The sequence below is a fragment of the Adelges cooleyi genome, unplaced genomic scaffold (genome assembly GCF_023614345.1).
Source record: "Adelges cooleyi isolate 19-005CV unplaced genomic scaffold, UGA_ACOO_1.1 ACOO_flye_CR_arks_rails_tigmint_CR_PRNA_1, whole genome shotgun sequence".
In the NCBI taxonomy this organism is placed as follows: Eukaryota; Metazoa; Arthropoda; class Insecta; order Hemiptera; family Adelgidae; genus Adelges; species Adelges cooleyi.
In genome coordinates this window covers 6,440,039-6,456,832 of record NW_026095751.1, presented here as the reverse complement: position 1 = coordinate 6,456,832, position 16,794 = coordinate 6,440,039, and the positions used below count along the sequence as shown (strand labels likewise).

The 16,794-nt window shown below is 28.1% G+C and overlaps 1 protein-coding gene across 1 annotated transcript; it reads left to right on the top strand.

Moving 5' to 3' along the window:
* The first annotated feature begins 3,596 nt into the window (after window positions 1–3,596).
* On the top strand, window positions 3,597–6,683 carry LOC126835831 (lipase member H-like). The gene is made up of 4 exons (XM_050568676.1): window positions 3,597–3,729; window positions 5,447–5,653; window positions 6,041–6,211; window positions 6,433–6,683. The coding sequence occupies exons 1-4, from the start codon at window positions 3,597–3,599 to the stop codon at window positions 6,681–6,683; spliced, it is 762 nt and encodes a 253-aa protein (XP_050424633.1).
* Window positions 6,684–16,794: the final 10,111 nt, after the last annotated feature.

Below are 16,794 nucleotides of genomic sequence, written 5' to 3'. Positions count from 1 at the left end.
TCAGATAATATTCATCGATTGTTCACAACAAATAGTAATGATACAAAGCAGATTATTATACATATTTGAATGATGGTAAGCCAATATCAAGTTAGAAACGTGTTATGATGCATTAGAAAAAAGCATAAATCAAAATTAATCAATTTTCTTTTAAACATTGACTTTGTTGATACCTACTTGAACGGAAAAATGTAAGTAAAATAAAATAAAAATCCAGTAAAAATGTTTAGATTTCTATGGTTTATATTGTGACTGGAAGCAAAACACTTTTATGAAAATCTGCAAATTATAATTTAAATTAAATACTGATAAATATTTTTTAAAGACTTTTGACATAATAATTATGTTTTTAGTGGTATATAATAGATTTTAAAGTGTATAGTTATTATATAAAAAAATACTGTGACCACATTTTGTTTATATCACCTTAGAATATTGTTTAAGTATATTATAACTCCGCAGTCATACACAAATGTAAACTTAATTAATGGTTTATTATTTAAGAAAAATATATTTTTGTAAACTTATATTATTTTTAATTTATTTGTGTTTATAATTGATAATTTTAATACAATTTGAATATCATATTAAATATAATAAACATCAATGAAACAAAGATATTTTATAACTTTAAAAAGCTAAGATAGTCAAAGACATTTTAAGCAAGTGTGGTTAAATATAACTTATTATTTTGTATTAAACCAATACCTAATTGTTATAAGACTACAATCGTCCTTGAATGTGTATGTACTATACAGAGACATTTAATTGGCAAATATATTTAAAAATCAACTTACTTATTATACAGGCACCGAGCCAAAATCAGATAATTTGTAATTTCCCATTAGTTTTTGGCTAACAAAAGAATGTATAAACTTTTTTAAATATTGAAAAGTTTGAAAAAAACGCTGATTGTGAGTATAACGCTAATGATCGTATAATTGTAAATTATGGTATTGATGCGATTTAAAATATTAACAGTTTTATTACTTTGTCAATAAATCCATATGCAAGTATTTTAATTTAAAAAAGAAACCTGTTTCCTTTTCTATATTAGCTTTGTATATTGCTATAGAGACTATTATAGCATGCGATTTTACTAATAAATATTAATCTACATGGTAAAATGTTGATACTGAGATAATCTATAAAGAAAAATGGTTACTTGAAAGTTGGGGTTTTGCTCGACAGAATTTGGGGCGATTTAAAATTATTATTAAATATTATCTTAACTTCATGCAAATAAAAAATAATTAACTATTTGATACTTGACGTTCTTACATAGTACTACAATATTTACTAAAATCTACTAAATCAATTCAGATGTTACGACAATATTTCAGTAGATTACTTTATACTTACAATATTATATTAATTATGTATATTGACATAATTATGTTAGTTTTCTTTGTGCTTGATATTAGTACACATTTTTTATTGACAAAATTGCTTAGAAAATAAAAATGATGATAAATACAGAGTTACCTGCAGACATCACAATATTGGTTGGAATAGAATTTTTCATAAAACTTGTTGTTGAAAGTTTTGTGTAAAATAAATTAAAAGATCGGTAGTTCATTGAATTTATTTTTAAATTTATATTTTGCAGCAATTCAGGACAATCATTCATATTACGATTTCGTATTTAGTAATTTATATAAAAATTTCAATTTAATTTGCGTGATCGCTGTTCTAGAGATTGTATAATAAAAAATTTAATTGTAACATTAAGAGGGGCTCTACACACAAAACGCTGATAGCATAAAAATCTGATAAAATTATTTTTAATTTTGTTGAAATCTTGGAATTGTTTTACTGAATATGGATGCCAGATTAGTACGGCATAATCTAAGTGTGAACGGATTAAAGAGCAGTATAATACTTTTAATGCAGTTGCATCTCTAAAGTTTCGGCAGGTACGTTTTAAAAAACATAGTTTTACGGACGCTTTATTCCTAATAAAACGTATATGGCCATTGAAAGATAGTTTGGAGTCAAATATTCCCCTAAGATCGTGTACTGTAGAAACTCTTAGTAAATTTATATTACCCAAAAAAATAATTAAATTGCGATTTTATTAGGGAAAAAGTAGTATAAGAATATTTTTTTAAATTTAAGCGCAAAGCGTTTTGTTGGCACCATTTATACATATTTTTTAAATCTAACTTTAGTTTGATCAGCAGCATCATTAAAGCAACTAATATTTTTGAAAATGTTTGCATCATCGGCTAATAATAGAAGAAATAACTGAAGTGAGTATGAATGCACCCTTTTTCAAAAATATTGGGGAAATTTTATCAGGGACAATTGCTGTTTTATAACTAATATTCCAAAGTTTACTGAATTAACTATTTGTTTTAATTCAATTTTTTTTAATGGCTCCGGTATTGTTTTCTCTTAAATTGACCCGTGGGCAAATTATATCATCCGAAACACATGTGTTAGAAAATTATTCTTTAAAAAAATGTACAATGTCGTTACCATTGTTAACTTCTTTAGGTATAACAGCGTGAGGTAGTTTGTGACTATTTTTATTATTTTCGTTTACAAAATTCCAAAATAATTTAGGATTTGTTTTAGCCGCATTTCGTGAGTTTTAAGAATATTTCAGATAATTATTTATCTTGTTTGAGTGTTTATAAAATTATGAGCTATTTTTTTTTTATTTTTGTTATTTTTTTTAGACAATATTCGTTCTTCAATAGTTACAATTTTTATTTTAAGATTTCGATTTTCCTCTATTATAGTAGAGAATCGTTTAAAAAAATCATCAAAATCTTTTATCTAGTCGGTTGAATTTTTCAATATGAGAATTTATTAATGAAATGACTTTTCCATTTGATGTTTTAAGTTTTGTGACAGTTTTTAAGAGATCGTCAAGTTTTTTTTCCATTGTGTTTTGAGCAAAAATTACTTATTATTTTAGCTTCGATGCAAACCGAGAAGGTATTTTATATTAATTTAACCGTAACTTCGTACAACGATACACACCTGCGATCGCGATGGTGGCAAAAAACTAAACTTTAACTAAACTTGTTGTTTAAACAGTTGTTTTAACGGTTTGTTACAAATACTGAAATACAACATTTTCAATGATACATTTGTGTATTTAATTTTGTTTGTTTGTTATTCTCAAGATTGAGGTTCTTTATAGAATTACAATCCAAATTACTAAACTGTACATTCTTTTTATCGAAACCCGTTTTTTTCTTACCTCTTTTAAAACTTACTTAGACATTTTTTCTGTATAATCGTATTTATTATTTGTGTTATATTATTAACGACTAATGTAATAAATTTAGTTTATGTTATCTTGACTAAAATTGAATACAATTCACAACACTTAAAAGATGTATTTATTAGTATCGGTGTATGTATTTTTATTAATAAACCTTATCGATGGCAGTTGTGACTTTGGAGAAAGTTGTTCATCTAAGAACGTTGCAGAAGAAGTTGATTTCTATTTGTATACTAAGTAAATAATAAACTGTAATGTTATTGTGACATTTATCAGCATTATACGTTTTTTTTAAATTACTGGATCACTCATATTAATATACTGTAAATTCCTAATTTCTGTTATTAGAAAAACAACTATGTTCAAAGTTGAAAATAACGAGCAATGTATTGGGAATGCTCCATTGGTAAACGGGAGCGAACGCCTTATTGTTATTTTACATGGATATTCAGGCAGTCCCAATAGTGATGAAATGGTAGTGTTAAGAGATGGTGAGTTAAAATATATTTATTAATCATCATACGAATCGAGCTTTGCGTTTTATATCTCTATAATGTTATTGGTCTCCTTTGGGTTATTCCCTTAAATTTACTTTAAATATTTATTCCATGTTTCTTACTTATTTAAAATAAGACAGAATAGATCATGGATAAGATAATAACGGATTATATTTTTTTTTTCCGTTAAAATATTGTCTAAATAATAAAGCAATTCAATAGTAACTAAAAAATTACAAGGGTCCGGATCAAGTTCCAGGTATTATTCCGGAACTTAATCATTTGTTCCGCGGTAAATATATTTTACTCTTTTATTTGTTCCGTAACAAATGATTCTATTTGTTCCTATCCGATATTTGTTCCGGAAAAAAATCAGTTTATTTGTTCCAGGACGAATCAGTTTGTTTGTTCCGGAGCAAATAAAGTTTTTTTCTGAGACAAACAAACATATATTTTTTTAAACTTTTGTTCCAAAACTAATAAAACTCAGATATATGAAGAGATAGGTCTTTTTTTAAATTTCGTTTAAAATAAAAAAGACTATAATTAAATTATATATTTAATTTAATATAGTTAAAATACATTAACTGTAACGAATATTATGCAAAATAAATACATTTCCTACTTTTTCCTGTTAATTATGATTTTAGATTTATTAGGTACTAAAATATACATGTTTTAGTGTATAGTGTTTAAATTATTCCTAATATTAATTATAATATGTTTAATGTTATTGTTATGTTTTTATCATATTAATATTACTTTACGATTAATGTAACTATAAAAAGTCTTTATCTTTTAAACGAAAAAAAAACCTACTTCTAAATATTTCTAAGTTTTATTGGTTTTGGAACAAAAATTGAAAAACAACAATTAAGTTTGTTTGACCCAGAAAAAAAGTTTATTTGCTCCGGAACGAATAAACTGATTTGTTCCAGAACAAATACCGGATAGGAACTTTTAAAGAACAATATGCGGAGCCTTGTAAAAAAAATATAACACGATCCTTTTTTTTGAAAGAAGGGAAATATGTAAATTTTATATACATAAAAAGCTCAAAAAATATTTGAGTTTAAAATGGCTGACTTTAAAAGGTTATCATTAAAATTCTGCACATAGGTTTTAGCAGTATAATAATGTTTGTATATAACACAACTATTTTCTACGGGTATGTTGTTAAGTTACAGCAATACTATTGGAAACTATACATTTTTACTTTGAACTAACGTATTATCAAAAAAAAATACTGTAACAACTGGTTTAACATTTATTTAAAAATCTACTAATACTATTAATATTTGAATTTATAAAAGCTTAATCACGTTTTATACAGCAAAGTTTGTGTTAGAACAAGGTTTTGCTAAAAACTGAACTATAATTTAACACAAAATAGATAAACAATATGATATCTAATGGTGTTGAATGTTGATCATGTTATGGGATTGGAAATATTTTTATGACTTTGCTATGTAGAATGTATACTTTTTTCGATCGATACCAATATTAAAAAAATACTTTTTATTTCAAACATGGATAATTCTGAAAGCAAAAGTGTTCCGATCTGTTTGTTAAGTAGCTATCTAATGGATACTACATTTTGTAAAGCAAAAAAAAACTCCGATTACTGTCAGGGATGGAATCTATTCTAGACATTGACTTATTCCATGCCATGTATTATTATTGTATGTTTTTAGTAAATTGTAAATTTTAGAATACTTAAGAGGACCAGAAGACTGCAACGTCATAATGGTAGATTATTCGAAAATCGTCAGTTCAGAAAATGGTTTTGTACGATCAATCTATATACTTCCATCACTTAGCGAACATATTGCAAAACTGCTTATATCATTGATGGAGATACGTAAAGAGATTACTTATTTTCACGTGGTCGGATTCAGTATAGGAGCTCATATTGCTGGTCGAGTTGGCAACATATTCACACAAAATAGTTTAATGTTAAACAGAATAACCGGTAAATTATTTAAATAGTTTTATTATTCTATAATAATATATAATAGAAACATATGTAGAATGCCTTTACGGTTTCGCATCGCATCTAACACATTGAATTTGTATTATTTTGTATATACTACAGATTTGTTTGCCTTTTTGTTTTTGGGTAAAGTTAAATTGATACCAATTTTTTAAAAACAAATAATAAAAAAAAAACTGAAGATTGTATAATATTATTATAAAAGAATTTAATCATAGTAATTCGTTAATTACATGTTTGTGTAAAATAATAGAAAAACACCATTGTTATTTTTGTACAATGATAAATTATAATATTCGTACAATTTATTAGCCTTAGACCCGCTGAAACTGCTACTTAGTAATGTTAATGTTGAAATAAGCCCTTCGTCCGCCAAATTCGTAGACGTTATACATAGCAATGATGTGATTGGTATTAGTAAGCCAATTGGAACTGTTGATGTATATGTTAACGATGGAAAAAATCAACCGGGGTGTCACACAGGTAATTTTATGAATATAATTAATATTGTTGAATACTGAATACATATAGTACAAATTTAGTTCAACTGACTTTTAAATAATATTATAAATATAAAATAATCAACACTTATGTGTGTGTGTGTATGTATAGTTTTATTCAAATATGTTGAGGTTGAGTAATTTTATATTTTTCTAATAAATAGCTTCTAATAAGAATATATTTTATTATACTTTGATTTGTAGATTGGTGTTGTCATATGGTTTCAGTATATTTGTTTGCCGCGTCGATCAACAGTGAAAAATATAGGGCCACATTTTGTCCGGACTTTAAAAAAGAGGCTAATTCAAATAAAGATTGTCAGACTTGTCAACAGATGTACTATGAGTTTTCACAAGATCATTTCAATGAATTAATATTGTTATGTGGCGCAAAAGATCAATTTTACAATCCATCTATAACAGTTGGAGAACATATACCTTTGAGGTACCTATAATCAAAAGTTATTTGTATAAAAAATAAATTATAATAATTAATAAATTGTGTTTCTTTCTTACAAATTTTAGTTCAAGAGGAGTACATTATCTTTTATTAAGAAAAGTAATCACAGTATAAAACAACAATTGGATAAATATTCTTTAATGCTGTAATGTGATTGAATTTATTTTTTTATGTTTTGGTACTTGTTTATTTTATTATATTACCATGTCCGTGTTTAAAATTTTGGGGCCCCTGGACATATAATTTATGCCATTTTTCCTAATTATCAATATTATACTTATTTCATTCATGATCGAGATTCTTTAATATTTTCTATACGTAATATGTTCGTAATATGTATTTCAATATTAATATCTAACAACTAATAAATGAAAGCCATTTAATAATTAAAAGCCTTTTTAATTTAACAAATTAACATTATAAAATACAATATTAAATAATACATTTTTTTTTTAATGTAATTTTTTTCTCGTTTGATTATTAGCGAAATTTTAACTAGGGATTTCACTATAATTAATTTTAAGAATTGCTAGTGCATTATCTATCAGCGTAAAAAAATACTAATTTGAAAATCAAAATATTGATTTGAAAATGTACTATCAAGTTGTTAAAGTTAGAATCTTCGAACATAATTTGGTTGCTTATGTATGATTTTAGCTTCGATCCAGAGCTGATAAGTTTTTACTTTAATGTGAGCTTTTTTTAGAGTAGCAACTGTATAAATCACAAATTTTATTTATTTGGTACTTTGGGGAGAGGAGGGCACTCCTTCCACCTTAAAATTAAAAAGAAACGAGTTTTCAATTTTCAATTTATACTAGCTATAATTTTGAGGAAAATGGCCGGATCGAGTTCACATTTATAAGGAATATTTATTTGGGGTGCCCCGGGTTCGATACGGCTAGGAGAGAGAAAAATTTATTTTGGGGTTTAAGCCGTAATTTTAGGACCTTTTTAGGTGAACACTTGTCAGAGAGTAGGACTCATATTATGTAACCATAACACAGCGATCAGGAAAAAAAATCAGGACTACGTTTTTTTTTATTTGTAACTTGTATTGCTTAAATAAGAACTGTGATTTATTAATGATAATAATAACAATATTTGGTCGTCGTACGACTAATAATTTGCTCACCAACGTAAATAAACAATAATAATCATTATTTTACGTCAATTAAAACAGTTTTATTCTCAATAAAAATTCTCAATAAGTTCAGTGATTTCTTCAGAAATTTATTTAAATTATTGTTTACAGTGATTTTTTAGTCGATACTTTAGTTGGGAAAACATTACAAATAAAGACAAAACATATTTATTAAAAAATAAAATTGCATTAATTTTTTTTTGGCCAACTGACATCGGGAAAGCTGGGCCAGTAGGTAGTACGGACCAGTAGGTAACTTTAGGTATATTTTAAAATCTCAAAAGAAAGTAAAAGGTCGTTATAAATTTCATTAAATCTTTTTTTTAGAGAAAAACGTAAGGAAGAATAATTTAAATCTGAACTTTGTCAAAAAAAAAAAATGATGAAGATAGAAGTTTCTTCCGAACAAACTAGATAGCGCTGCAATGATGAATTTAAGAAATAATTTATCATACACTACCGCATAAATTTCATTCTAGCTATTGTATGGCGGTGTTTATTTCTCCTACAAGTTCTCATGAGGCACTTTTGGCCAAGAAATAGATTTTAGTACATAAATGCTAAAAAAAAGCTACGATTTTTCATTTATAAGTGTTTATTGTATAATACTATGATTTATGAATATTATCAGCGAGTTTTATGTTGTACTCTAAAGTTTGTATGCTAAGCAAGTTAAAACAACTTTTTTGATGCCAAAAACCTCCGAATCACAAAAAAATAGATTAAAACTTTCTAAAATAATTAGATTTGCATTTAAAATTTTTGATTTGACAAAAACTCGTATTGTGAAAAATGTAGAAAAAAAAAGTGTTTGACATTTTCGGCTATCACTTCGAATGTAACTCTGACTCCAAATACACATTGTACAGTATTTTTAAGTGTAAAAAAACAAATATTTTTAAACATTTTAAATAGAAATGTCCGCAAGTGTATGTTTCCTATATTTAGTGTTAAAGATAAAAATAGACCACGAATGGTTATTTAATTTATAATTAGTAGCTTGTGGTTAGTAAATTTTAACTATATACATTTTTTTAGTAGTTTTTCCCGGTTCGACACTCAGGCAAGCAATCGTCCGGTGAAAAGGAACCGTCATTCGTCACTCCGGCGACGGGCTGACGACCCGTCCGGGATAGCGATTCCGTCTAGAAATGATCATCTCATGATGGAAGTGTTGGGCTTTAAAGGCTTGTTAAGCTACACGAATGAATGTATTTTCCCTCTACAGCTAGCTGTATGTGGTAAACCGTATGGCTGCGTTTCGATACCGTGGTTGTTATCGCTTTAGCCGTTTGTATTATACCGCAACAGTTTCGGTGAGGTATGATATTTAATGTTCTGCACACAGTTGACTAATTCGTGTGGACGATAATGTGTTATACAGTGTTTCAACATACAGTTTAGGCGTGTGTGTGTGTGTGTGTGTGTGTACCTACAAAACATACTGTGCACAACGATTACAAGAGACGAACCTGTTGATTACTGGAACCGTGTTGTCGGCGTAACAGACCGAGACCGCTGGCAAGTCGGTGGACCAATGCAAGTACGCGGTGTCGGCATCCAAGTAAGGACCGTTGCTTTCGAAAGAAACTATAGTGTACCGCAATGCAATAGCCGTCACAAGGCATCGGATCCAATGTCGGTGGACCAACACCCAGAAAGTGTTATGCGCCGTGAAGCGATTCGGATACATTCTGTCTGTCTGTCTGTTTGTGGTGAACGAATGTGTCGAGGGGAATATTATTGTATTGGAAGTGTGACGAGCGAACCGACGGCTACTGTCGTGCGCGGTTGTTTGGAAATAATAAAACTATAAGCGAATAAAAAAAAGTGTACACAAATGACATTTGCGTGACAACAAATGAAAAAAGTATACACATTACGCACAATAACATATGGAATATACCTACGGTGGCGTGCGCAAAAACGATAGAATATCGCCAGACCTAATCGATAGACGTTAAAGCTGTTGTGTTAAAAAAAAAAACACAGTATGTAATCCATGGCGCTGGACAACAAAATTTCCATACAAAAAAAAGCTATGACAACAATACTTTCAATTAACTTGTAATACTACGAAAATTAATTTCAACACACACGTCATTTATTAGCTTCGATGCAAAGCGAGAAGGTATTGGTTTTACTCTGATGTGTGTTTTTTTTTTATCTGTATACACTGTAACTTTTTTAATACTGGGCCAATTCCTTCGAGTAGCAACTCTATAAATCGCAAATTTCATCTAGTTGGTACTTTGGGGGGGGGTAAAAGTTGAAAAAGTTTAATTCTTCACAGACGAAAGTTGAAAAAACAAAAAAAAAAACCGTACGAGTTTTTAAGTTAGAACTTTTACTGGCTGTAATTTCGAAAAAAAGAGTCGGATCGAGTTGAAATGTATAAGAAAGTTTACACAAATTCAATTTTTTTTTTTTCAACTAAAAACCCGGTGTACCAGATGTGAGAAACGAACAGACACTAAAAACTATCAGTTGGTAACGTCTATCCGTGTTAGATTAGGTTAGGGCCCAATGATCGGTATCATAATATTGTGTTTATGACATGATATCACAGGCGACTAAATCGTGTAACTGATTATAGTAGACACTCGATTTATTGGGAAAAAACGATACGACAAAACCACTGTCGTTATCTCGTTATTTTATAGCCTGCGTTATATAACCTTACCGAAGGTCAACTATGAGTATATAAGGTCCAACTACCTGCAAATAATGAAGAGGACTGTTGTTTTTTGGATTCAGATTAAGTGTTGGTTTTTATGCAGTATACCGCCTCAAAATGTTTTTTTTATTACACAATTTTTTTAAAGGAAAACTAATGTTTTGTATATTGTTATACTGTTATTCATATAAAGAGATTCACGCTTGATTGTTTAAATTGTCTAATATTAGATAATCTGCTTCGTGCTAATTTTAATTTTTTATTTTATCAACTTGTAGCTCTAATTTTGTATAAAATATTTCATTATTTTATTACTATGTACTATTACTATTAAGATAAATTTTAATAATAATTAAGTCATAAATGATAATACTTTATTTTATGACTAGATCAAATCTCGTGAACAATATGTGTTATTTGGTCCACTAAGTTTTTGCAAAAAAAAAAAAAAAACCAGTACAGTGGGGTCGGTGCATAGTGGGGACGGAACATAATTGGGTCGGGGCATATTGGGGACGGGGAGGTCACAGGTTTACAGGAATTTTTAAATCTGAAAGTGTATTATAGTTACAGTGCAAGAAATACTAACCGAGATCAATAATGTATAAAAATATAAGGGTTTAGAAAAAAAAAAATAATAATAATAATCTGACTGAATAGTATTTGAGATATTTTATTATATCATTTTTAATATAAGAGCTTGACCGAATTTTTGTCTATAATTCTGCCACTATTCTTTCACATGCCTTTGCGTTTTATAATAGATAACTGCAATTCTTCTAATCGCGATTGAAAATCAATATTGAACATTCGTGTAAGACTATTAAATTTTCAAGTAGGCAATTATTATAGCATTATTTAGATATAGTACTATCCATCTACAACAAGATAGAATAAATAACAAAAAAATCGCAAGCATTTTCCCCCGGAAGAGGTAAAAACTTTTTCTTTGTTTCAATTTTGTTTAGCTTATTTTGGGATTTAAGGTTTGAAACTTATACTGAAGGTATATCTAGATGATGCTTTAACATATTACACTATTTTCTTGAAAATCCCCAATCAAACTTTTTTTTATAAGGAAAACCCATCGTACTATTGATATATGTTGACATACCAAAATTGTATTTCTTTTACAGAAAGGAAAAAAAAATTCCACTTTTTGTTTTTTAACTTTTTTTAAATTATTCTAAACTTGATAATTAAAAAAAACACACACGCTACAATTTATTGACATTATAAATTCGGTAGTAACACTTTTTTTGAGAAAAAATAAATAAGGTACACGATTTATTGTTTTTTAATTTATTTATACGTAATATTGTCAGCCTATTTAGCAAAGGACGTATATCCAACAAAAATTAATTTTAGGTATTTATTATATAACTATATTATAACACTCTTTTTTTTTTTTACTGATAAATTGCAGGTGGCCCCGGAACCAGCCTGGTAAGGCATTACTTCGAGGCCACCCGTATTACACTATTTGGCAAAAAAAAACTATAGGTCAGTAGCTGGTATAACAATGATTATATTTTAGCGTTGTTTTCCCATGAAATGTATGATAAAAAGTAAGCTATTGTTATTTAGAATAAATTTAACGTTTTTTTAGTGGGAAATTTGGTATTTTGAAGTTACGTCTATTGCTAACGTGGCTGACGATACATAATTTTGACAACCCTTTCCCCCCCCAATGGATTTTACACATTATTTTTTTCTTCAGCTAATTTTTAGAGACGAATAAAATAATGGATAGTACTATATCTAAATAATGCTATAATAATTGCCTACTTGAAAATTTAATAGTCTTACACGAATGTTCAATATTGATTTTCAATCGCGATTAGAAGAATTGCAGTTATCTATTATAAAACGCAAAGGCATGTAAAAGAATAGTGGCAGAATTATAGACAAAAATTCGGTCAAGCTCTTATATTAAAAATGATATAATAAAATATCTCAAATACTATTCAGTCAGATTATTATTATTTTTTTTTTTCTAAACCCTTATATTTTTATACATTATTGATCTCGGTTAGTATTTCTTGCACTGTAACTATAATACGTAGATCTGTTAAAAAAATTTGCTTTTTTTTTGTAATTTAAACGGATTTTATTGGTGGTATACAGAATTGTTTACTATGTAAACGTATAGCTCACACGATTGAATTTACGATTCATCATATTAAGTTTTGTAATCAAAAGAATCCTTTGTTGTATTTTTTTTTATTTTTTACACATTCTTTCGTGTCAAATGGTGCAATCACATTAGTTTCAAAACATCGCACATTGACAAAACAAAATATCTATCTATATCCAAACGCTTAAATGAAATATTTATACTTAAATAACGAGACTGGGGTCATCGAATAAAAAACTGCATCATTGATTGCTCAGTTGAAACTTGAAAATGTCGAATAAAATATATTAAAAATCCTAAAAGAAAGGAAGCAAAACAAGTAATGAATTATAGTAAAAAAGTTTTGTGTACAAAACAGGGTTTTTAGTCATACTTTTTAACAATACAATTAAATCAATACAAAGGACTTTATTTCAACAAAATAAAAGAGCATTATTTTACACATTACAAATAAATTAATTAAATAAAGGTAACCATACGAATTACATATATTATATATTGTACAACAAAACACGTACATTTTTTTTTTAGTTATGGAAATGTTATATATTTTTAAAATTTTTTTGCTGTCACCGAGTTGTATAGTCTTATAATAATATTATTGTAAGGTATTATTTCTGTATTGGTGTTTTTATCAAAATTAATAAATAATATTTTGGAGTTGTTTACGTTGTGTTCATGAAACAATACATTGCTCTATAAACACAGTCGACACCAATGCTTAAACAAAAAGATATCTAAGGAATACGGTGAAAAAATGAAATAGTACCCTAGAGGTAGGCATTGTTTATGTGAAAAAGTTAATTTTCTCGGGTGACTGCGGAGAGCGGTGTACATAATATTCAAATTTCCTAAGGTAAGAGAGAACTGAAATAATATGATAACACAGCTACCTCATTCATAATATATATATATATATATATATTTTTATCTTTTTTATTTCATATTTTCTACCTAAAGCAACTTTTTTTTACCTTTTAACATTTACGCAAAGGACGCAATGGGCAGACTATATGTATATGTATGTATTTATATATAGAATCAAGGATGGCTGTCTTAATGATAGTGAAAGGGGTCGTTGGTGCGTGCGACAGAGGAGTGGCTGAGTGGTGCCCTTTTAATCCGGGTAATGGCTCGTTTGTTCTATGCCATCTCCTTATGAAAAGACATGGTTTTTTAGCCATACTGATGTAAAAATTATTCAACGCATCGCCGGCATATGTGCCAAATATACTGTGGGTAATTTATTTTATACCTCGTAGAAGGATGGGCGTATCCGGTATCAGAAAAAGAAGAAAGAAGAGACAGGAAAAAAAGAAAAAAAAGAGGTCACTTCCTAATCAAACCGATTCGATGAAATCGTGATTAAAAGACAACATTTTTTCGGAAATAATGTAAATAAAATAATTTAGACAGAGAATTTATAAGGCGTCATTTTAAAAAAAATGTTTACTTCACAACCAAATCTAATAAAACAATTTAAGCAACACTTGTGGTTATAAATTATAATACTAAATATTTAAATAAATAAAAACAACAGTCAGTTGTATGCGCTGATGATAGTAACATTGCTGGCGAAATACATATAGGTACGCTATAGAGAATCATTTTTGTGGTTAAGGGTTTATTTAAATGTTTAATTATTTTATTTCTTTACTATGATAACCACAAGTGTAACTTCAGATTTTAATTTTCCAATGTCATGTCTTTAAGCTACGCCTAAAAACAGTGATGGTTTATTAGTTGATCATTTTCGGATCTATCCATGGTCACCGATCCACTGTCCACTGACTGAGTATTGTCAAAAATGATTCGATTTTTTCCTATAGGATCTACATAAGAGTATATTCACCACCAAAGTCTGTGTTCCCCAAATCCCACCTAACAATAATAATCATACTTATGTATGTTGAGGTAACACATCTAAAATACAAAAATTAAACGACATTTTTTTTTTATAGGAAATTATAGCTTCTAATAGTGTTAACAAAAATAACTAGGTATTGATATTAAAAAAACAATTTGAGAGGGGGTTAAAAACATAAAAATGTATGCAAATTTGAGATTAAGCTGTATAAAAACATCACCCAAGAGCACCCAACTCAATCATTAATTTATCCCTAAAATGTACTTAAAGCTGAATAATCTGTTTAGAAATTGGGATATTATTTCGTTATAGTAAATAAATAACTTATATCGATAATTGAAGTATAAGCGATTAACGAGATCAATAAAATAAATATTAAGCTTGTATAATTATTTTAGTTTATACTTCATAATAATATTATATTAGTGTAATAATATAGTGTACATTTTATAGCCACAACATGCAATATTAGATAAGTATTATTTTGCAAACAGTTTCTTTCCGAAGCCCAAGTAAACCAGCTTAAGATCGTTTTTTGTATTCTGCATGCACAACTGTTTTGTTTTAGTTATATTAAATTCAAAGTCAAGTTTTCTCGATGTTTGACTGACCTACGTGGTACGTAAGTAACTTTTAAACATTACTTTCACCGTACGTGCTTTCTTACTTTCTTTTTGGTAGATTATTCGTTATTCGAAAGGAGTTTACAAGCTATTGAAAACCCCTGGGACAATCGACGACTTAACGAAAATTGACAACCACCACTGTATATTCATCCTGTATAAATTGAGGGTATCTGTGAACCCTTTCATGTAACATTGTATAAGAAGGCTGAAAGATCTGACTGAACCCTCAAGGTTTACATGCGTGAACCTACTTTAAAATAAAACGATTTAATGGATGTTTGATACTTAAAGAACCCCACAACTAGACGCTAAAATATTATATGAATGTATTTTAAGACATCACTATTGAACACTTTTTGTCTATGTATGTACGTGACACTTGAATAGTCTTACCAATATTTTCAATGAAAACTCTAATATTATAAATACGGACTAGGGTCCATTAAAAGTTTAAATACAATATTATATACTTGATATAAATGTGATTACAACTGGCGCATATGGGGAGCATACTCTAAGCATATCTTTTGAAGTTCACAAAATTTATTTGAGTAACATTTTAATTTTCCGGTAAAGATTGTGTAAAATAATTGTTCATTTTTTTTCCAGTTATAAGAATTTAAAAGTTAGGATGGGAGGGGAGTGCGGTTGGAAAATGCGCGCAGTTAAAAATAATACTACACTCCACTTTTCCTCCTGTCCTGAACTTCAAGAACATTAAAAATTGTTATCCAAAACTGGTTATCTACCAAACAACATTTTTAGTACATTATTCTCAATTTAAAAAGTTAAAGAAATATATGCATTTCCATTAAAGTTTCAAAAGTTGCTATCTAAAAAACCTAATTTGGGAGGGGCGGGGGCAAATACAAAAAAAATGTAAGAAATTGAGATCACATTGTATAAAAACATTATGTAAAGAAAACATTAAATTTCTTATTAAACCCAGTGAGATATTGAGTGGTCCACGAAAATTTGATAACCTTGTATGAGAAAATGGCAGTTTTCTCATATTACTTTTTGTTATTACATACATATTATGTATTAAAAACATATTTAGTTTTTTTTAAAAAATTTATTTGTTTTTTTTACAAAAGTAATTGCATATTTTGTCAAAACTAGATGAGATGGAGTGTATGTTTTAAAAAGTCACTGGAACATTAAAAATAACAATTCACCCGAGTTTAACACAAATATTACCTCTCCCAGATCATAATCATTAATTAATAAAGTATATTTCACTGATATGAATAAAAATACAATAGCAGAATTACAATTGAATTTATAAGTAACATAGTTACCTTGAACAACTCATATAGAATGTAGATCACTATTATATCATTTTATTTCCCACAATGTAAAATAATTAATTAAGTATATTTTACATAATATGAATTAACATATTACAATAGAATAATTGCAATTTAAATTTTAAATTGAATTCGTAAATATCACATTAAACTTTAACTCATTCGGGACAGTTATCCTGTAATATCCAATTGTCAACCCGAGTGGTTATCTACTTTTTCTACAGCTTTATTGTAGCCAGTTACATAGTTTGGAATTTGTTGTTTGACAGCTGGTTCTTATTCAAATGTTCAAAAAACCTTGTTAGGTATAGGCATAACTTTATGTTGAAGTTTATACATCGAATA

Coding starts and splice junctions, on each gene's coding strand:
- LOC126835831 (XM_050568676.1), top strand. CDS start 3,597: ATGTTCAAAGTTGAAAATAACGAGCAATGTATTGGGAATGCTCCATTG. Junction 3,730..5,446: donor AATGGTAGTGTTAAGAGATG/GTGAGTTAAAAT, acceptor TGTAAATTTTAG/AATACTTAAGAGGACCAGAA. Junction 6,212..6,432: donor TCAACCGGGGTGTCACACAG/GTAATTTTATGA, acceptor TTTGATTTGTAG/ATTGGTGTTGTCATATGGTT.